We start from the raw sequence: 23589 nt of genomic DNA on the forward strand, positions 1-23589 counted from the left end.
AAGTAATTTGAATATAGAAGCACTGGCTCTGTTTTTATGGTAGCTCAGGTTTTGATGAGAGAGCTGTTTCATAAAATTCCTTTAAATACTGCAATAATATACCAAACTGATTTTGGACAGAGAAGAAATTAGAGTTTATTCTCTAAGAGCTATAGCTGTTATTTTCAGTATATATTACACTGATTTAGAACAAAAAAAATTTTTTTAACAAAAAATATTTTTAATATCTACTATTTCTGTCACAATTAAATTCATTCTCTTCATCTTTAGTAATCAAATTTCAATATTGAAAGCTCATTATACATTATTTCTTAGATGTGTTTTATGTACCTTCTTGCATGAGTGGATCAAGAAACTTTAAGATGGCTAAAGTAGAGGATACAGGAAATGGAGGCACACCAGTAGCCCATATTGGTATGGAAAAAATTTTATTAACTATTATTCTGTAAGTGTATATCCAAGCTGACCAAGTCTTAACACTTTCTCTGTTTATAAACAATTATGCATTGACCTGACCTGTCCTCACAGTTGTGTACTTCCTAAATTATAGGACAGATTGACAAACGTGATAAATACTTGTAGCATAAGGTATAAATGATTCTGATGTTTGCATTGAGGACATGCTGTTGCATTCTGTTTCACTTTTATTCTATCAGGGTCATGACTTGTTTCTCTGATTAAAGATCACTTTTATCTCATCACGTATTATGTTCACTTCAGTATAGGCACACTTTTCCATGTTAGTTATAGTCTTTGAAACATACTTTTACTTTTGAAATCTTAACTGCGTGTTTTGTTAAACTTACATTCTTTTTTTATTCAGTATTTATATTCATATTTCTTTTCAGTTGATGTCCTTATCCACTCAGCCCTTGGGAAAAAAAAAACACAAAACACTGACACCTAATGTAATAATTTCCAAAGCTAAGCATGAGGATTCAGCTGTGTACTAACTCTGCATGGATGTATAGTTGGCTTTCATATTTTCATATAATTGAGTACACATCTCTTTGCTCTCTAGATTCTCCTGGAAAATATTCTCACTTAAAGGTAATAACTTTTATATTTTTATATTGAAGTACTAACTACAGATTGTATGAAATGTAAATTTTTTTAACCATCTTGTTTAAAACTTATTCAGCCTACTGTTGAAGAGAAAGGTCCTATTCCTGAAAAAGCAGCAGGAATGAATTTTCTACAAACATCCAGATCAGGTAAATTTTGTGCTACAAATTTAACTCTGGAAAGGAACACATGAGAATATTTGACATGCTCATAGTCTTCTTATTCCTAATTCCTTTTTTTTTTTTTTGGAAGTTGAATTGTAGGTTTTGACATAAGTAATGTAGATGTCACTTTTAGAATCCATGTTTGATATTTGCAGAAAAATAAACCAAGATTTCTAAAATGTAAACTTTAAATAAGATGTTTTTACTTTTGTTTTGGTAGCCTAAAGTTCCCAATTTGGAACCACTATAGTTATTAGGGATTCCCATAGGATAATTTTTAGACTCTTAAGATTTTTCCACTGTTGTAAAATGCTTATTTGGCCATGGCTGGTGTGGCTCAGTGGATTGAGTGCCAGCTTGTGAACCGAAAGGTATCTGGTTCAATTCCCAGTCAGGGCACGTGCCTGGGCTGTGAGCCAGACTCCAGTTGCCGGAGTGTGAGAGGCGACCAATCATTGTTTCTCCCACATATTGATGTTTCTCTCCCTCTCTTTCTCCCTCCTGTGTCTCCTCTTTTGAAAATAAATTTTTTTAAAAAAAAAGCGAAAGGAAGCAATGCTTTTAAAGTAAATAAATAAAGTAAAATAAAATGCTTATTTGAAGTTGTATTTTTATCTAGAGTTAAATTTCACTTGCTAACATGTCAATAGTGTTTTAAGTATTTCATCTCAGTGTTGTTACACTGATGATCTTAAGCCAACCAGATGGTCTGATTAGAAGATTCCTGTGTGTGTGTGTGTGTGTGTGTGTGTGTGTGTGTGTGTGTGGTGTCTTTGAGTATTGAAAATGGGGAAGAAAACAATCATAGTGAATATTTGGTAAACACAACCTCTTAAAACACTAATTTTGAAATTTTAGGACTCAGGGTGCCCTTATACTGTTAAAAATTATTGAGAATTCCAAAGAATTTTTAAGTGGGTCATTCCTCTTGATGTTTACAGTATTAGAAAATCAAACTAAAAAATTTGAAACACAAGCAGTATAATCATATATCCTATTAGCCATTAGAACTATGACCCATTAAGCATTAGAGCTATGATGTTATCATGGATCATGTCTGTGGAAAACTCTACCCGTATACTTACAAGGGAATGAGAGTGAAATGGCCAGTGAGGTTTGGTATTGCTGTGAAAATCGTCTTGACCTGTTGGACCCCCGACCCAGTGTGTCTTGGGATCCCAGGGATTCTCCGATGACACTTGAGCACCACTATTTTAAGTTGTATATGGTTCATGGATGTCAGACGATAAAGAGCCCCTCGTGATTAAACAGGCTTTAAAAGCTTCATCTGTTCATTTGTTGCTTTTTGCTTTCACTTGTCTTAAAAAGTTGAAATCTGATGATTTTGTTTAAATAAGAGGAAAATGTTTTTGTTCATTCATTGCCTGTGCCATGTCACTTTGTACTCACTGGATTTAGTATGGACCTAGACTGATCCTGTTTTTACCTGGAAACAATAAGGTCACTTAAGGTTATCATTTCTCGTATGAATTTGTATTTATCTAAGGGTTAAAGATGAATTTTGAAGATACTTGTGTGTTTTAAAAGGGCCATTTTATTGTAATTATGTAATTTCTATTTGAAGTAGTACCACTCATTAAAAGTTTTTCTAACCCATGTTTTCTGATGCATATTTAACCTTAAAATAAGTGGTTAGACATACATTTTAATAACAAAAAATTCATACCCTGAAGAATCTTAATTATTAATAAACAAAGCTTTTATGGAAAACAGAATATGTATACAAATTGCTAAGTGAATAAAAATCAGCCATATAAGTAAAGAAAGAACAAAAATGAGAGACAGTAGTTAATTAAACTTCTCTATGTGAATGTCAAGGGCAAGACACATAAAGTAATATGTATAATGAAGAGTCGTGTTTAGGGGAAGAGGAAGACATGGGACTACTTCTCTGAAGAAAGAATTTTTATAAATCTGTCAGATTTGTCTTATCATTTACACTGTAATAAATGAAAACTTTATTTTCATGTTCTTCACATTATGGTTTTACTACTAGTTTGACCCTCAGTCATGAGAATTGTCAAAGATCTGAGATTTTATCTTTTATATATCTTTATTTAATTTTTAAAAAAATCTTTGCCTGAGGATTTGTTTATTGATTTTAGAGAGAGAGGAAAAAAGAGAAAGAGAAATATCCATGTGAAAGAGAAATATCAATCAGTTATGTCTCATATGTGCCCCAACCACAACCTGAGTATGTGCTCTGATGGAGAATCAAACCCCCAACCTTTTGGCAGGTATGGGACAACGCTCCGAACAGACCAGCTGAGCCACCTGGCCAGTGCAAAGACCTGGGAGTTTTAAAGTTCATGAAAAATGTCCATTAGTACACACAATTAGTACCACAATTGATGACCTAAAGTCAGTCAGCGTTCACAGACTAGACAGACGACCTTAACAGACAGAGAAAAAGATTAATGTCGGAGCTACTTCTGTTAGGGAAGTTTAGGCTGCATGACGTGTGTGATCACAGTTCCCAGCACAGAGAGAGAGCAAAGGTGATCATAAAGAAAGAGTTCATCCCTAGGTCACCTCTGTGGCTGCACTATAGTTTTGACTTTTCAAAAATCATTTTGTGGCAAAATCCACTTTATATTTACTCCTTTTATGCAACCTACAGCCAAACAGAATATCTTTTAGCAAGACATATGCATTCTTCCTGTAATGAATGTAACATATACTTAAATATAAAGAGACTTAGGAGAAAGAATAAACTCCTTTACATTAGTATTTGGCATACACTTGGGAGTGGGTAGCAGAATTATATTTAGAGCTCTGGGACTAGATGGGAAAACTAGGTAGAGATCTAAGTATTGCCTACTCAAACAAATGTCATTCCTTAGCTTTATTTTTATAGCTCTGAATTCACAAGAATTATAACTATATTCAGTGTACCTGAAAAATCACCTTCCAAAACCAAATATTAAAGTTTTTCTTGCATTTCCTATGGCTTTATCCATTTTAGAATTGGCTTTTCCAGCAGTAATGGGAATCCCTGAGAATTTGCTGCACAGTACCTACTTCTGAGCTGTGTCCACATAGTTGTTACCTTGTTTTATTTTTTAATGAATACATGATTCACGAGGAATATTGGTTTTAAGGGGTGCTGTGTCATTTAAAATTAATGTATGAGAACCAGTTTTAATTCTAAGAGGATACTCGCTCTGTTGACCCAGCACATCTAATATGTGTTGCACTTTGTGTATTCTGTATTACCTTAGTGTCCTTTTTCAGTTACATGATCAGGGGTGTGGGGATAGATCGAACACGTATATATATGTTTAGGGTTATGCAACATTTGAACCCTAACATTGCATATTAGATATAGCTTTAACTGTTCTAAGTAGCTCCATTTAGCTAATATATAGATTTGTCAGCAGAATTAGACTTAGAAGTGACACCAGAGGAAGAGCAAGAAAGGCTTAATGGAAGTGAAAATAACCACCCACAGGTATGTAAAATTTAAATTTAAATTTCTGGTGTAATATTGTTTTCTTTTAATAATGTAACATAGTCCAACGAAGTTACCTTTCAAGCTAGTCTCTTAGAGTCAGTAGATCATAATTGAATATTTAGTTTTAACTAGTTACGAGACTTAGTTATTGTTAGAATCTATAGTAATTTATAGCTCAGCTTTCTTTGTAATAGAGGCAAAAACATCTCAAATATTGTTCACTGCTTGCATTTTTATAACTTCTTTACATGATAAAGAAGGTAGCATCAAATACTGAATCATATCGTTAAACGGTTAAAATAATGAACAATGTGACAATGATGACCACTGAGTTGGAGTCATGTGAAAAGAGTAATCACAGTCAGTGGTTCAAAATTTGCTTGTCATATTGGTACTCACTAATGCCAGGGTTAAAGCTTAATGCTGCCTTGTGATCTCTATGTAATTGAACTCAGGGTCTACATAGAGGGAGAGAATGGGGTCATAAAATTGTTTCAACTACCAATTAAGAATATCACATCTTCCCAAATTGAACCTTTTGCTGTTAGAGTATAAACAATAACTTTCAAATTTATTTCATTTTAGTGTAGAAAATCAGTGAATATTATCACATTTTTATCCACTCTCATTAGCAATATTATTAGAACATATTAGAATTGAATCCGCAAGATAATTGTATCAATGTATACACTATCATATTATTCGAATAAAAATTGTAGAAATTGCTTTTATTTTGGATTGGTGTCAATGCTTTTGGCTCCTAATAATTTTTTAAAATATATTTTCTTGATTATGCCATTACAGTTGTCCTATTCCCCCCTTCATTCCCCTCCACCTTGCATACCCCCTCCCCCGCCATTCCCCACCTTTCATTTATGTCCATGTGTCACAAGTTCTTTAGATTTGATATGTCCCATACTTTCCTTGTCCTGCCCTCTGTCTATTTTCTACCTACCGTCTATGCTACTTATTCTCTGTACCTTCTCCCCCCTTCTCCTCCTCCCACTCCCCTGTTGCTAACCCTCCATGTGATCTCCATTTCTATGGTTCTGCTCCTGATCTAGCTATCCTCTTAGTTTGCTTTTGTTTTAGGTATGGTTGTTAATAACTGAGTTTGTTGTCCTTCCACTGTTCATATTTTTTTATCATCTTTTTCTTAGATAATTTCTTTTAACATTTCATATAATAAGGGCTTGGTGATGATGAACTCCTTGAATTTGACCTTGTCTGGAAAGCACTTTATCTGCCCTTCCATTCTAAATGAAAGCTTTGCTGGATAGATCAATCTTGGATGTAGGTTTTTGGATTTCATGACTTGGAATACTTTCCAGCCCCTTCTTGCCTGTAAGGTCTCTTTTGAGAAATCCGCTTGACAAAGAGACCTTGTCAAGGTCTCTTTTGACAGTCTGATTGGAACTCCTTTGTAGGTGACAGTCCCCTTATCTCTTGCTGCTTCTAGGATTCTCTTCTTCATTTTAATCTCGGCTAATGTAATGATGATGTGCCTTGGTGTGTTCCTTCTTGGGTCCAACTTCTTTGGGACTGTCTGAGCTTCCTGGATTTCCTGGAAGTCTATTTCCTTTTCCAGATTGGGGAAGTTCTCCTTTATTATTTGTTCAAATAAGTTTTCCACTCGTGGCTGTTCCTCTTCCCCTTCTGGTACCCCTATAATTCGAATGTTGGAGCATTTAAAGATGTCCTGAAGGTTCCTAAGCCTCTCCTCATTTTTTGAATTCTTGTTTCTTTGTTCTTTTCTATTTGGTCATTTTTTTCTTCCTTGTGGTCCACTCCCTTGATTTGAGTCCCAGTTTCCTTTCCAACACTATTGGTTTCCTGTGCATTACCCTTCATTTCAATTAGTTTAGCCTTCATATGTTCCTCTAATTTGTGACTAAAATCAACCACTTTGGTGAGCATCCTGATCACCAGTGATTTGAATTGTGCATCTGAAAGTTTGGCTATCTCTTGGTCACTTAGAATTATTGGTTCTGAGGCTTTAAGCTGTTCTTGAGCCATAATGTTTTGGTCTGTTTGCACCTGTTATGTATGAGGGGCAGAGCCTTAGGTGTTCACCTGGGTGGGGCCACCCAGGTTGCTGGGTTGTGATGCTGTATCTGAGGGCGGGGTCAGAGAGGGGCAATGGCATTTGTTCCCCTCTCTCTCTTAGATTTCTGTCCCCTCTGCCATTTCCCACAAGCAAATTGGGCCCTTCTGGTGCTGGTTCTTGGGGGTGTGGGCTTGTGTACCCTCCAGGACCCTGTGGGTCTCTCCAACAAACTCTCCCCAGCACCTCGACCCCAAAAGTCTTTCCAATTGGTGCTTTTAGGCTGTAATTCCCATGGCTGGGACCCTAGCCTGAGCTGTCTGTCTCACTGTTCACTCCTTTGCTTAGTTTATCTGCACTTGAATATGTGACCATGGTCAGCCAGCTGTGCTGCGCCCTCACTGGGTCCACCCATTGCCACCCCGTGCCTGGGATCCGCCAACTGCTGCTTGCACTCCTGGGTTGGTCCACCAATTTTTCCTGCCTGACCCCACTCCACTGCTGACTCCACTCCTCTTACTGGTCTGGCTGAATGGTTTGTTGTTGTCGGACTTCTGTGCAGTTCAATTTTCTGTGTTTTGGCTGCGTTTTTGTTACTAAAACTTGGTTGTCTTTAAACTTGATTGTTGTGTGAGGAGGCACAGTATTTCCACCTATGCCTCCATCTTGGCAAGAAGTGGGCTCCAAATAATTTAAAGCTTGCCTCTTCTCCAGTTTTAAAAGGATTCTTTTTAAAAAATCCTTTGCTTTTTAATTTTATTTTTCAATCACAGTTTACATTTCACTATTATTTTGTATTAGTTTCATGTGTACAGCATAGCGGTTAGATAATTATATACTTTGCAAAGTATTTTCTCCAATATTTCCAGTACCACCTGGCACCATGCATAGTTATTGCAATATTATTAACAATATTCTTTATGCTATACTTAACATCCCTGTGATAATTTTGTAACAGCTGATTTGTACTTCTTAATTTCTTCACCTTTTTTACCCAGTCCCCCAAATCCCTGCCCTTTGACAATCATTAGTCTGTTGTCTGTGTCTATGACTTTGTTGTTCTTTTGTTTGTTTGTTCATTTTGTTCTTTAGATTCCACATCTAAGTGAAATCATATGGTATCTGTCTTTCTCTGGCTGACTTATTAATACCCTCTAGGTATTAATAGAATACCCTCTAGGGTTAACATAATACCCTCTAGGTCCATCAGTGCTGTCACAAATGGTAAGATTTCACTGGGGGGTTTTTTATGGCTGAATAATATTCCATTGTAAATATGCACCACCACTTTTTTATCTACCTGTCTATTGATGGGCACTTGGTTTGCTTCCATAGCTTAGCTATTGTAAGTAATGCTGCAGTGAATACAGGGACATGTATAGTCTTCTGAATTAGTGTTTTGGGTTTCTTTGGATGTATACCCATAAGTGGAATTGGTCGGTCATGAAGCAGATCCATTTTTAAGTATTTGAGGACACTGCATACTGTTTTTCATAGTGGCTTCAGCACCCATAGTGCATTGCCACCAATAGTGCACATGGGTTCCTTTTTATCACATTCTCACTAACACTTGTTATTTGTGGATTTATTGATGATAGCCATTCTGACAGATATAAGATGACATCTGATCATGGTTTTAATTTGCATGACTCTGACAATTAGTGACATTAATCATTTTTATTTGCCCTTTGGCCATCTGTATGTCTTCTTTCATTTTTTAATTGGATTGTTTGGCTTTTTAGTGTTGAGCAGGATGACTTATAAATTTTGGATATTAACTCCTTTGCAGATGTATCCTTAGCAAATATGTTCTCTCATTCAGTACATTGTCCTTTCATTTTGTTAAGAACTTTCATTGCTTTTCAAAACCTTTTAGTTTGCTGTAGTTCCATATGTTTCTTTTTTTATGTTTTTTCCCCTTGCACATGGATATATAGCAGAGGAAATATTGCTCAGAGAAATCTCAGAGATTTTGCTGCCTATGATTTCTCCTGGCAGTTTAATGGTTTCAAGTCTTATCTTGAAATATTTATTTCATATTGAGTTCATTCTTATGTATGGTATAAGAAGGTAGTCTAGTTTCTTTCTTTCTTTTGCTTTTATCTGCCCAATTTTCTCAGTACCATTTATTGAATAGACTGCCTTTACCCCACCGTATTTTGTAGCTCTCTTTGTCAATGGCTCTCTCTTCTGTACTATTGATCTATATGTCTGTTCTTATGTCATTATCATGCTGTTTTTATCACCATGGCCTTGTATTATAGTTAGATATTAGGTAGTGCGATACCTTCAACTTTGTTCATCCTTTTTCAAAATTGCTGAGACTATTTGGAGGTTTTTGTGGTTCCATATGAATTTCTTGGGTTATTTGTTCTAGTATATGAAATACAGCTTTGGTATTTTGATAGCAATTGTGTTACTCTAGATTATCTTTAGTAGTATGAACATTTTAATGATGTTAAGTTTTTCTGTCTAAGAACACAGTATAAGCTCCACTTATTTATAACTTCTTTCATTTGTTTTCAGGATCTTGTATTTTCTAAGTACAGGCCTTTTACCTCCTTGGTTAAATTTTTCTTAGGTATTTTTTGATGCAATTGTAAAGGAGATTTTTTTTTTTTAGTTTCTTTTTCTGATAGTTTATTGCTGGTGTATAAAAATGCAAGTGATTTCTGAATATTAATTTTGTATACTGCTACTTCACTGGATTCATTTATGTTTTAGTAATTTTTTGGTGGAATCTTTAGGATTCCCTATGTACAGTATTATGTTATTCACAAATAATGACAGTTTTACTTCTTTTTTTCCACTGTGGCTGCCTTTTATTTCTTTTCTTGTCTGATTGCTGTGGCTAGCACTTCTAGAACTATATTGAGTAAGAGTAGTGAAATTAGACACTCCTGTCTTGTTCCTGATTTTAAAGGCAATGTTTTAGTTTTTCTTTTCAATAACTCTTCAGTTGGTTATTTAGGTTGATTTTTCTATAATTCATCTGTAATTCCAGTTTGGTCCTGGGAGGAGGGGAATACAACTTTCACCTACTCTGTGTCATTTTGGACCACATGTCCCCCTCAAAAAATTCTTAAATGCACTGTAGGGGCTCATTATTCATGATACAGTGAGGTAAACTATTTTTATGGAGATTTCATTTATTTATTGTTAGAGAGAGGGGAAGGGAGAGAGGTAGAAAGGGAGAGAAATATCAATGTGGGAGAGAAATATTAATGTGGGAGAGAAATATCAATCAGTTACCTCTTGTACTCACCCAGTCTGGGGACCAAACCAGTAACCCAGGTATGTGCCCCAACTGGAAACTACACCCATGAGCTTTCTTTCAGCTTGTGGAACAATGCCTGAGCAACTCAGCCACACTGATCAGGGCAGTGAGGTGGAATGTTTTAAGTGAGGAAGCATTTGTAGCATTAAAATTCACCTAGTAATTTATTTTAGGTATATTTAACATCTAATGAATTAATTAGTTCCAATAGTGACAAAATTAGGAACTCTGGTTCATTTTTTTTTTAAGTTTAGACCAAGGCAGGTTATTTTTCACTTCTTAGTAATAATCCAGTGATTTAGGAGTAGGTTAATGTAGATTAAGAAGTTTAACAGTTAAATTATAATTATAGTAATGGCAAGGATATGGAGAAAAGGGATTCCTAATGCCTTGTTAATGGGAATGCCAACTGGTGCAGCCACTGTGGAAAATAGTATGGAATTTCCTCAGAAAATTAAAAATGGAACTGCTTTTTGACCCAGCAATCCTGCTTCTGGGAATATAGTCTAAGAATCCCGGGACACCAATTTGAAAGAATGTATGCACCCCTATGTTCATAGCAGCATTATTTATAAGAGCCAAGATCTGGAAACACCTCAAGTGCCCATCAGTAAGTAAGTGGATTAAAAAGTTGTGGTACATTTGCACAATGGAATTCTATGTGGCTAATAAAAAAAGAGAATAAACTCCTACCTTTTGCAACAGTATGGGCAGGGTTGGAGGTTATTATGCTGAGTGAGATAAGCTAGTCAGTGATAGATAAATACCATATGATCTCATTTACATGTGGAATCTAATAAACAAAATAAACCAATGAAAAAAATAGAAACACAGGCATATATACATTGAACATACAGCTGTGGGGGGGGGGTGTCTGGTGAGGGACTGGATGAAAGAATGTAAAAGGAGTAGCCACAGAACGTATATGCATGACACATAGACACAGACACCAGAATAGTAGTGGTCAGAGGAAAGTGCGGGGCAAGGGCGAAGGAGGTAGTTGCACAAAGTGGGGGAATATTGGGACATCTGTAACAGTGTAAACAATAAAAATAAAGTAAAAAAGTTAATTCTAATTTTTCTTTATTCTTAATTAAGAATAAAGTTTTGTTACAAACATGTACCCTGACAGAAAAGACATCTGAAAATCAAACTAAGAAAATCACTTTTACACCAGGAAAAAATGTCTCAAGAACCAGAAGTAAATAGAGAAAGTGACAGGGGTAATGTATCTGCATACTTAGGGCATCCTCTGCAAAAGTGTGAGGAATGTGTGTCAACCAAGGCAAATTAGAGTGGAGGAATCATTTACAACTCATCACAAATGAGTTAAAGCAGAAGTTTGGAGAAAGTTGAGAGAAATACAAAATTACTGCTCGTCCTGAGGAAGAGCCACTGTATGACCATAGGAGCAAGCTTAAGACAAATACCTTCTAATGTGACAGATAATACATTGATTGTGAGGACGATGGTGTGTTTGGAGTGTCTGTCTCTCCTGTGTTCCAAACCTTTGCGGAACAGAGAGAACCCACCCTCGAAAATGTCTTTCTACCTCATTCATACCCAGGGCCCTTGGAGTATGTTTGCAGGTGATCTTCTTCCAAGCTTTATTTAATGGGATACAAATACACTATAAAAATGATAACAAACCAGACCTTGAGTTGTTTCTAACAAAAACTAACAAAAAGAGTTTTTATAAGGTTATAAAAGCAAAAAGTAAAATATCCAGTAGTGCAGTTTGAAATGAAAAAAAAGACAATGAGTTTGGTGTGTAGATGGTGGAAATGTGAACACAGATACTACTAATTGGAAATTAGGCCTCAGACATACAGCTCAGTCTTTTGATCCAAAAAGCGTCCTTGATTTGTGGTTTGCCTGCTGCAATAAAGTGAAGCATGTGCATCAGATAAGACAGGATATTTCTGCAGTTACAAATAGTTATATGGAAACAAAATCAGAGTCAAGATTTGTCCCAGATGCCATTATATGAAGATATTTACTAATAACTGTAAAAGCATGGAACATGAATTAGAAAATTTTGCCCTGGCTTATGTGGCTTAGTGGATTGATTGTGAACCAAAATGTCACCAGTTTGATTCTGGGTCAAAGCATAGGTCTGGGTTGCGGGCCAGGTCCCCAGTTGGGGGTTTGTGAGAGGCAAACTTTTGATGTGTCTTTTTGGACATTGATGTTTCTCTCTCTCTTTCTCCCTCTCTTCCCATTTCTCTAAAATAAATAAATAAAATCTTGAAAAAAGATTTTAATGGGAGTTTTTCTCTACCATATAATGACAGAACATCTAAAAAACTATCTAAAGAAGAATCACAGCAGGATATACAAAGTTTTAAGAATGAGGTAGATATGTTAAAATTAAGTTTTCTGGCTTTGGAAAAAGAAAGATAAACTTCAAAAAAAGGTAGAGGTTAACTTACTGCTACTTATTAGTTTTTCTCTTATCAATTATCTGATCCATTCTTATTTTCCACTTATGAAAAAGTTTGTGTGTAAAATGAGTTTGTATAAATTTGTAATTCAGTCCCGAAATTGACTATTTTGGTCATCCAAATAATGGTAGTTCAGGAAAACATTCTTATAATTTTTGTTCTTTAATCAACTTAAGTCTCTCTCTCAGTCTTCCATGTGAACTGGGACACTAATTTAGGTATGTACCATATGACCTGAATCTGAACACACAGTTATTAAGAACCACACCTAAAACAAAAGCAAACTAAGAGGACAGCTAGATCAGGAGCAGAACCATAGAAATAAAGATCTCATGGAGGGTTAGCAACAGGGGAGTGGGAGAAGAAGGGGGAGAAGGTACAGAAAATAAGTAGCATAGACAGTAGGTAGAAAATAGATAGGGGGAGAGCAAGAATAGTATGGGAAATATAGAATCTAAAGAACTTTGAGACACGTGGTCATAAACTAAAGGAGGGGGATTGGTGGGGGAGGGGGTATGCAAGGTGGAGGGGAATGAAGGGGGGAAATAGAACAACTGTAATGGCATAATTAATAAAATATGTTTTTAAAAATTGCTTTAAAAATGTAATAAGCAGCAGGGTTTTGGGGTTTTTTTAGTTTATCGGCTTCAATATAAATTGCATTCCATAAGCAATAAAATGGGAAGGAAGCCATGACTGAGGGAAGCAACATGAACAAATATTCCCCGCTGAACTCATCTATTATCGTAGGTCAGTGTGTGCAATCTTAAATGCTTGACTCAAAGCCCTGGAACTTAGGGTTCCAAAGTGACCGCTTTGAGATATTTTTAGTAACAAACATATACTTCCACATATCTTTAGTTTGTCATTCCTCTCAGATGGTTTTGTACATTCAAACCTTTATATAATGTTGTTTAATAAAGTGTGGAAAATTTTGACATGTATGACATTATCATATAGGTAGCAAAACAGCTTTACCAAAAATTTAGTATTTAAAGGAGAAAACTGAGTTTTGAGGCACACTGACTTTAAAAAACAGACAAAAGTTGAGATATTCTCCTTTAAAGGCAAGAGATGGATGAGCTCTCTCCCCAAACTAAAGCATTAAATTAATAGGCAGAAGTCATACTTTTAATTTATCTGATTAATTTGATGAATTGTTCTGTTCTTTTATCTGATTCAGCATTATAGAAGTGTATCATCTCTTTTGGTGGCATAAAATGCTAGGTATTACATCTTTAGGAGCTTTGGACAGATCATTTAACCTTGGTTTTATTCCCATTATCAGCAAATACGGGGCTAATGTAGATAATTACTTCTATACCATATCCTCTAGCTATAAAATTTAATGGTTATTGAATGTGAAATTTAGGGAGCCCTACTCATTTTCCAGGATTGTACATTACCTAACAATTCATCACTTTCACTCTGTTCCTATGTTGCAGTAAAATTTGGTTCATATATCTTATGAATACTATCACTTTTTTTATAACTTCGGGGTTTCAAAGCAAAAATAATTGTAAAAGTCAACATACAAAAAATACAGCTGATTGCGGAAAGAGGAAAGCCTCCTGTTTGTTACTGAAGCACAGTGTCACGTCCTCCCAACCTGTCTGTGTAACGCAGAATGCAGGTCGGAAAGAGATGATGACAGATTTTATGTCCTTGTCCTTTTGTTTCTGTGTCTCTGCTGGACAAATGGAAGGGGGGTAAAGGGAGAGTGCATGTGAACAGAGCCCAGAATTAAGAAAGCCCTTTTTTGAAATCTTAGAAAATTCGGCTTTATTGAAACAGAAATAAAGTAGAATTTAGAATTTCAAAGACCTGTACTGATAAAATGAAAGTAAGCACAAAAATATTTTTACTGATTAAAGTCATGACAAACTAAGAGCCAAAATGATAAAATTAATGAAAACACAAAAGGTCTTTTTGATAAATAAAGTAATAATAATGATCCTTAACACCAAACTGTCATTAAAGGTTGAAGAAGAGGAAAAGATGCACAACAGTAGTGAAGTGGCTGTAATAGAAAACGTGCACAATGCTGACGCTGACGACAGCAATGGATTAATTCAACAAAGGAAGCGCGAACAAACTGATAAGCAGCCATTCCCTGTTATAGGGAGTGAATATTCTGATAGGTAAGGTGACAGCAATACTTAATAGTAGGTGATTATTATTTTCCTATGAAGCAAATTGTAATTTGAGCTCATATTCATGATAAACAAATTTAATATTTTTACTAGGGATGTTCAGTGTTGTGTGGTAATCAAATAAATATAAGTTAACAAACAATGAGATACCATTTTCTGAAGTCATAATGCTAAATATTTAAAAATAACAACCAGGTTGGCAAATAAAAGAAAAAGATGGCATTTTCATACACCATTGCTAGATAAAATTGATAAATCTTTTTGAATGGTAATTATTAATAAATGGCATGTTTCATAATTTCAAATGTATAATTTCTTTATCTCAACACTATACTTCTGGAACTAGACCCTGCAGGAAAGCATTCTAGGGACATCTATTATATATCACTATGTATATAAAACATACAGTAGGGCATTATATATGCTATATGTAGTATGAATAGTGTTAAGGATATATTTATTTATATATATACATATATATATATATATATGCCTCAAGGACATTTATGTAAATATGTTACATGCAGGGCAGGACAAAAGTAGGTTTGCAGGTGTTCATATGGAAAATATTAATAGTAATTATTAAATAATAATACAAGAATAAATTGTTTTGTGTACTCACAACTGTAAACCTACTTTTTGCCCTCCCTGTAAATACATATGTATGTGAAGGATATTTTTTATAGCATTGTATATCAAAAAGTTGGATGTAATCTACACCTATCTATAAGGAAATACATTCTTAAACCCATAAAATAAAATGGTATGTAACCACTGGAACAAATGAGGTTAGGTCTGTAGCATACTGATTATTTCATAACTGAAGTAGATTTAAAGCATTTTGTTTGATGTCATATCTGAAACAAATTTTTTAGAGTATTTTTAATATCTGCTGTGTTTCAAAGGGAAGTTATATGCTACACTGGCACTCTACTTTGTTACCACCAAAATCGCGAGTTACTAGATTTTTCTGTTTTGGTCTGAATATGTGAGTGCTCAAATATTGGACCCCCAAGTTAATCTGAAAGCGAGGAGTTTCACGTGACACTTTGTTCCATGTCTCATTTAAAATGTTCAGTCTATTGAGTAAAACATTAAAACACACCAGTGGATCAATCTGTTAAAGCAGGGGGCACAGACTTTCTCTGCAAAGAGCCAGATGGTCAATATTTTAAACTTTGTGGACTGTCAGGTCTCTTTCACTGTAGTCTCAAATCTTCCATAGACAGTAGGTGAATGAACATGTGTAGCTGTGTGTGAATAGAACTCAGTTTACAAACAGGCAATGGGCTGGACTTGCAGACAGTTATTTGCTGACCCCTGCACTATAAACCAAGGTGCTGCTAATGTAGTGAATCTTCTTTTTAAAGTTTCCCTGCATACATGCCTTTGTCCTTTCTTTTTTAAAGAGAATATATTTCAGTATGCACCACACCAAATTTTTAAACAGTACCTTCATATTATATAACTTACAAAAATCCAGTTTATAAAAGAAATTTTCTGCATGCTTCCCCCTTTATTTCTGTTACAGAATTTTAATATGACTAGTTACTTTGTATATTTTAGTAATAGAAAATATTCTAGAATTGATTTTCATCAAGCAAAAAATCCTTGTGACCTTTTTTAACTATAAGAAAAATGATAATCAATTTATGTAATATCGTTATACAAGGTAGGAAAAGTAGGTTTACAGTTTGTATGGAAAATAATGCAATGATTAATAAATTATAATACAAGAATGAACTCTATTGTACTGAGAACTATAAACCTACTTTTGCCCCATCCTGTATATCTAACAAGTCTTCATGAGGTCTTTTATTTATATAATTTATTATATAATTTCTATAATGTGTATTTATTATTTAATAAGTGGTCTGGTATATTTTCAATTAAAAAACTTTTCTGTATTGCAAAAATACTGCATAATCACAATGAAGGGATTGAAAAACTGTCACTGAACAAGAAAATTACATCATCCACAATCGTGCCATTTAGCTATGAAGTTCTTAAAAGCTGTCTATACTCCCTGATTCCAATTTCCCTGCCATGCACTGTCAAACCCACTCTAGCAAGTTTTAGTCCCTTCTCTCCTCCATAATTGTTTTTCTGAAGGTTACCACTGGTTTTTCACTCTAATAAAACTAGATATAATTTCTTAGACCTCGTTTTACATAATCTGTCAACAATATTTGACCCAGTGGGAAACTCTCTTCAGAATACTTCCTTCATTTGGTTTTCAGGACTTAGTTTTCAGGGTGGGAAGCACACTTTCCTGGTTCCCTGCTGCCTGTCCAGTCCATGCATCTCAGTCTGTTTTACTTGTTTCTCCCCATGCCCCACCTTTTATACTTCCCAGTGTTCCAGGACTCAGTCCTTGGTCTGTTTTTCCCATGACTTTTAGTGCCTTGTATATGCTAATCCTCAAATTTGTATTTCCAGCCCACATATCATATCTCTCCTTAATTCCAGCCCTATATATCAGACTGCCTACTTGAGATCTCTTTTTGGATAACTCTTGGCTATTTCAGACTGAAGATGTCCAAAATTGGACTGCTGATACTGTTTTTTCACACCTGCCCTTCACACCGTCTTTCTATTTGGGTTAATGACAACTCTTCAGTTGCTGTGCCAAAAACTTGGTGCCAGCTTCTCTTATACCTCACATCTAATCTGTCAGCAAAACTTGCAGGTTACCTTCAAAATATTTCTAGAAGCATCTTCCAGACCCAAGCCACTATCATCTGCTGTTTAGATTAGTATAATAGACAACTAATTGGTTTCCTTCCTTCCTTCCTTCCTTCCTTCCTTCCTTCCTTCCTTCCTTCCTTCCTTCCTTCCTTCCTTCCTTCCTTCTTTCCCTTTCTCTCTCCTTCCCTCCCTCCCTCTCTCCTTCCTTTCTTTCTTTGCCCCCCCCCTTTTTACTCTTTTCTCCATTCTAAACACAGTGGATCTATTAAAAGATGAGTCAGATAATGCCATTCCTCTACTCAAAGCCTTCTAATTGCCTCCCATTTCACTCAGAGTACATGCCAAAGTTCTTCATAATACCTACAAGGTCTTACATAATCTCTTCATCTTAGATCTCTGTTTCTGACTTGAACTTCTATTTTCTATCCCTTTTGTTCTCTCTGAGCCAGACTGAATTTCTAACTATTCCTAAACGCTGCAGGCATACATGTGTACTTGTTGTTGATTCAATCTGGAATGCGTTTCCCTCAGATATACAGATGGCATGCTTTTTCCATTCTTTTTGTTCTTTACTTACGATCCTCTTTCTTGGCAAGACCTATCTTGGCCAGCCTATGACTTGACTGACCTTCTCCCCACACAACACATTAAAATTTCATTTATCTCCTCTAACATGCTGTATATTTTTCCTCTCTAGTTTATTATTATTGTGCATTTACATCACTCTCATGACTAGGGTTTTTTGTATCACTGCCATAGCCTCAGTGCCTAGAAAAGGGCCTAGCATGCAGTACTACACAAATATTGACTGAGTGGATGGAGTTTCACCGAAGTGTGTTGTCTTAAACACTATGTAGCTCATATGGAAATAAGAAATAAGTTTGATGTGGAATCATTCTGACAATTTTACCTGCCAATTATGTGCATTTCAAATATTCTTTTTTGCTCTAATAAGCTCTAATTTCTCCATGAACACTTTTCCATTTAGGGAGAGAAGCCCAGTGTTGTGTTTACTCACCATTTTTATTATTCATATTTATAGTAGTGTTAGTAAGGGTAAAATGGATCAAAGGAATAGCAAACTTCACTTATATTTTATTATGAAGCAGAAAATATAGTGGTGATAAGTTATTCTAGGGCTTTAAAAATTTTTTGCCAAAGGTTAATGAACTCTCAGTATCTGAAATAAAAAGATAAAGTTGGTATTTGTTGCTCATTATACTGAGAAAGCTCTACTGGCCAGGCAGAGTCTTTCCTGACACAGTGGACTGCTCCTGCTTTCCAGGGTTTCTGGACAAGTGGGCTTGAAGGACTAGTGGACTTTCAGAGACTTATGTGGGTTGACATCATCCGAGGCAGCCTGGTTATTCTGGGGAGATGCGTGTTGATTGGCTGGCACTCTGGGGTTTCTTTATTCAAATAAGGTTGTCCCTGAATGGCTTTCTTTCAGAAGGAAGCGGTCTACATTGATTGGTGAGTGAGGCCATGGTCACTGACTGATTAAACACAATTAAAAGTGGTTCTGGTGGCTACTTTTACCATGGCCACTTGTCAATCTTTTCCTAAGTCTGAGGCAACTTTAACCAAATTTTTTCACTGTCAGAGGTACCTTCCATCAACTATGTTCATAATGAAGATTATCTCATATTCTATAATTATAGACTTATTTTTGAAGTTTGGGTCAAGAGGAATTATTTAATAATTGCTCTCATAAAGATCCCTCCTTTTTTAGATGCTTAGTGTTAACCAGAAGTTATTTGCATAGCTATATTTTTTAGAAATGTTGTTAGTTTTGTTTTGTACAGCTTGTTTGTTATACAACTTGCATACAACTTAGTTTGTATATTGTACAACTTTTAGTTTTTGTTTGCTTGGATTCAATTGTTAATAGATATATATTTTTGCCATTTTATTGTTAATCATTTGATCTTCTTTTTCTTAACTGAGTCCCTTTAACGTTTCATATAATAATGGTTTGGTGATGATGAACTCCTTTAGTTTAGTTTTTTCTTGTCTGGAAAGGTTTTTGCCCTTCAATTCTAGATTTGTTGGGTAGAGCAATGTTGGATGTAGGTCCCTGATTTTCATGACTTCAAATATTTCTTGACAGTCCTTTCTAGAGTTCAAAGTCTCTTTTGAAAAATCAGCTGACAGTCTTATAAGAACTCCCCTGTAGGTAACAAACTTTTTTCCATTGCTGCTTTTAAGATTCTTTCTTTATTGTTAAGCTTTGGCATTTTAATTATATGTCTTGGGAGGGGCCTCTTTGCATTCATCTTGTTTGGAAGTCTGTGCTTCCTGGACTTGCATGTCTATTTTCTTCACCAAATTTGGGAAGTTTTTTTTTCAAATAGATTTCCAATTTCTTGCTCTTTCTCTTCTCCTTCTGCTACCCCATGATATGAATGTTGGACCTCTTAAGTTGTCCCAGGGGGATAGCTGTCCTCATCTTTTCTCTTGTTCTCATTGGTTGTTTTTTGTCTCCTTATGTTCCAAATCATTGATTTGACTCTTGGCTTCATCCACTCTACTGTTGTTTCTCTATAAATTGTTCTTTATTTCAATTAGTGTATCTTTTGTTTCTAAATGGGTCTTTTTTATGCTGTTGAAGTCCTCACTAAGTTCCCTGAGCGATCCTTACCAGCAACACTGGAAATCCTTATTACTAACAGTGTTTTGAACTCTGCATATGAAAGATTCCTTATCTCCATTTTGTTTAGCTCTTTTCTGGAATTTTGATCTGTTTTTTCATTTGGGCAGTGTTTCTTTGTCTCCTCACTTTGGCAGCATCCCTGTGTTTGTTTCTATGTATTAGCTAGAGCTGCTTTGACTCCATGTCTTGGTAGTATGGCCTAACGCAGTATGTGTCCTGTAGAGTCCAGTGGCACAGCCTCTCCTGTCACCCAAGTTGGGTACTCAAGATGCGTGCTTCGTGTAGGCTGAGCAAACCCTTCTTTTGTACTTAAGTTTTGGTCACTGTTGGCAGATCAGTGGGAGGGATTTACATAGGCCAGTTGGCTGCAAGTATTGGCTGTGACCACTTACCATCAGTCTCCACACTTTGTGGAGGATCAGCTGTATAGGGGCAGGGTGGTTGTCCTCTGATGTGGTCTGTAGCTGTCCAACTGGGTGTGCTGGCCCTGGGGTTCCTTGGATGGTGCAGGCCAAGGACAGCCCTCACCTGTGTTTTGCCCAGGGCAGCCCTGCCTGAGCTCTAGAGCAATGTGAGATGACTGCTATTTGTGCTAAACTTAGAGATTCCCAGGCAGAGTCAAGCTGGGAATCTAGACTGGCTACTGGTTCTTAGTGCAGGCCTTGGGGCTCACTGAGGCCATCTGTTGTTTGTGTGAGAGGATTTAGGAAGTTGTGTGGCGTGAGCCAAGACCAGCCATTCATATGGAAAAGCAGCTTAGGGGGTCCATAAGTTGGGTGGGGCAAGTCTCTGGGGGAATCTCCAGGGTGGGTCAAACAGCAATGGGAAACATTGCTGGCCTATAATAAATGGGTTAATTTATGTAACCAAAAAATAATAATAGGTTGATGGAGTCTCAGATATGGTACCTACTTGCTGGCTCTGTGGCTCTGTGCTAGGGAGAGTTCAGAAAAGACACAATGGCTTCTGCTTACCCTGATGCCAGACTCTTCCTTTTCTCCCAATATGCCACTGGTACCTTTGAAGCTGCTACCTTGCTGCTGGAGCTTAGGAGTAAGTCTGAGTAGGGGAGTCCATGTGTGAGTTCTTTAAGAAAAACTGTTTGGGGCTCCAAGAGTTTTTTCCACCGAGTCAATGCCTGCTGGTTTTTGCAGCCAGGAGTTTTGGGGACATATCTTCCTGGCCCTGGAACCCTGTGGTGGGGGATCCTTGTGCAGGGCTGGGACTCCTCACTCCTGAGATACCCCTCCCAAATTTTTATCCACCACACATGGGTAAGGGACCAGCCTGTTCTGTGTCTGCACCCCTCCTACTGTGGTGGATGGATGTGGTTTCTTTAATTCCATGGTTGTAAGACTTCCACTCACCTTGATTTCTAATGGTTCTGAGTGATGGTTGTTCTATAGTTTAGTTGTAATTTTGATGTGGTTGTGTGAAGAAGCAAGCCGTGTCTGCCTACGCCATCATCTTCCCCATTCTGTAGACTCTGGCAAGTTACTTAGCTTTTCTATGCCCCATTTTCTTTCTATGTAAAGTACCTAATACATTGCCTACCCCCAAGATTTCTTGCAAGCATTAAAATGCTCCTAAGACATGTAAAATGCTCACAATAATGCTTACTAGTTGCATAGTAAGTCCACAAAAAGCTAGTATCATGACTATTATAAGAGGGATTCCTTCATATAAGGGCTTAAGTAATACTTTCCAACTAGATCTTAGTGCCAGTAAAAACTTGTGTTTATTGAAAATGACAATGAAAAACCACGGTATATTATTTCTTCCTATCAGTAGTACAAGTAACAACATTATGTTTTTCCTTTTGCTTTGGCTGTCAGCTTGGTCTAAATTTAATACTTCGTGTTAATATTAGTGGTATATTTTCTCTATCCTTTAATGTTATTCTATTTATTGTTTAATCCCCCTTATGGAAAATTAATTACAAATGCAGAGGTAAGACTATAAACCTTATATTACCTAAGAAACAATAGGTTTAGATATTCTGTGTATCTTAAGTATCCTAAATATTTACATGAGAAGAATTGCTTTCTTTTTAGATCTACAGAGAAAACATCGTATGAAGAGAAAACATTTAGTGATGAAAACAAGGTATTGTAAAAAATAAACTATCAAAAATATTATTTGTAGTAAAACAAATTGTAATAGATATAGTGAAACAACAGGAAATCTTCCTTTGTTATAGAGACATGTACTTTTTAAGGTAATTTAGAAATAGTATTAATAAAGGTATCTTTTTTGTAAAAATCAGTTCTCTTACTACTTATATTTTTACTGTTATAAAAAGGTGGATATTTATCACCTCGATATACTTAACATATTTTATCAACATTTTGAAAACCAGTATTATTTATTTGTAGGTCAAACAGAAATTTAATTCCATGGATGACCTTGATGACTTAACTCAGTCATCTGAAACATTTTCGGAACATTGTGAGTTGCCTTACTCCAACTGTAAGAATTTCATGTTGCTAATTGAACAACTTGGCATGGATTGTAAAGGTAGGACCATGTATAAATAGAAAGCAGTTTTATGTATACTGTAGTAATATACGTACAACTTGTGTAGCATTGAACCATAGATCACAGACATGTTGTATAGCTGTTTATCTAAGAAATATGTTTGATATTACTATAAAGTGAGAGCGATTGTCTGCTCTCAACCAAAGAGCTATGATAATTTCCACTGTACTTTTCTCAGTGTGAATGGCAATACCATTCACCTAATGGGTGTGTTGTCTCTGTTTCTCTCCAATGCCTTCACCCAAGGTCAGGTTATGAAGGTTCCCTCCCAGAATACTGAAATAATCTCATAACTGGTTTTCATGCCCTTTCACCTCCTGGAGCTTTGGTGTACAAGGGTATTTATTATATATTTTTTAAAATTGAGATCTTATTTTATTTAATTTTTAAGTATATTTTATTGATTATGCTATTACAGTTGTCCGATTTTCTTCTCCCCTTTATTCCCTTCCGCCCTGCTCCCCCTTTCCCACCAACATTTCCCCACACTTAGTTCATGTCAGTGGGTCATACATATATGTTCTTTGTCTTTTCCATTTCCTAAACTATTCTTAACCTACCCCTTCTATTTTGTAGCTACGTTTATGCTTATTTCATGTACCTTTCCCCCAGTCTCTCCCCCCACATTCACTGATAACCCTCCATGTGATCTCCATTTTTGTGATTCTGTGCCTGTTTTAGTTGTTTACTTAGTTTGTTTTGTTTTTAGGTTCAGTTGTTGGTCATTGTGACTTTGTTGTCATTTTACTGTTCATAGTTTTGATCTTCTTCTTTTTCTTAGATAAGTCCCTTTAATATTTCATATAATAAGGGCTTGGTGATGCTGAACCTTTTTAACTAGACCTTTTCTGGGAAGCATTTTATTTGTGCTTCCATTCTAAATGATAGCTTTCCTGGATAGAGCAATCTTGGATGTACCGGTAGGTCTTTGCCTTTCCTTACTTCAAACATTTCTTTCCAGCCCCTTCTTGCCTGCAAAGTTTCCTTTGAGAAATCAGCTGATAATCTTATGGGAACTCCTTTGTAAAGGACTATCTCCTTTTCTCTTGCTGCTTTTAAGATTCTCTCCTTATCTTTAACCTTGGGTA

At 35.9% G+C, this 23589-nt stretch overlaps 1 protein-coding gene across 1 annotated transcript; it reads left to right on the top strand.

The window, feature by feature from the left end:
- Nucleotides 1–331: 331 nt before the first annotated feature.
- On the top strand, nucleotides 332–22480 carry LOC119034669 (ankyrin repeat domain-containing protein 26-like; the record flags this gene model as incomplete). The annotated part of the gene is made up of 7 exons (XM_053669377.1): nucleotides 332–414; nucleotides 1022–1050; nucleotides 1142–1214; nucleotides 4631–4701; nucleotides 14450–14610; nucleotides 22018–22069; nucleotides 22339–22480. Coding segments are annotated over exons 1-7 (604 nt in total), but the record flags the coding sequence as incomplete, so codon positions are not given.
- Between the last annotated feature and the right edge of the window lie 1109 nt (nucleotides 22481–23589).

This window comes from Artibeus jamaicensis, unplaced genomic scaffold, assembly GCF_021234435.1.
Source record: "Artibeus jamaicensis isolate MK-2021 breed Jamaican fruit bat unplaced genomic scaffold, CSHL_Jam_final contig_1573, whole genome shotgun sequence".
Lineage (NCBI taxonomy): Eukaryota > Metazoa > Chordata > Mammalia > Chiroptera > Phyllostomidae > Artibeus > Artibeus jamaicensis.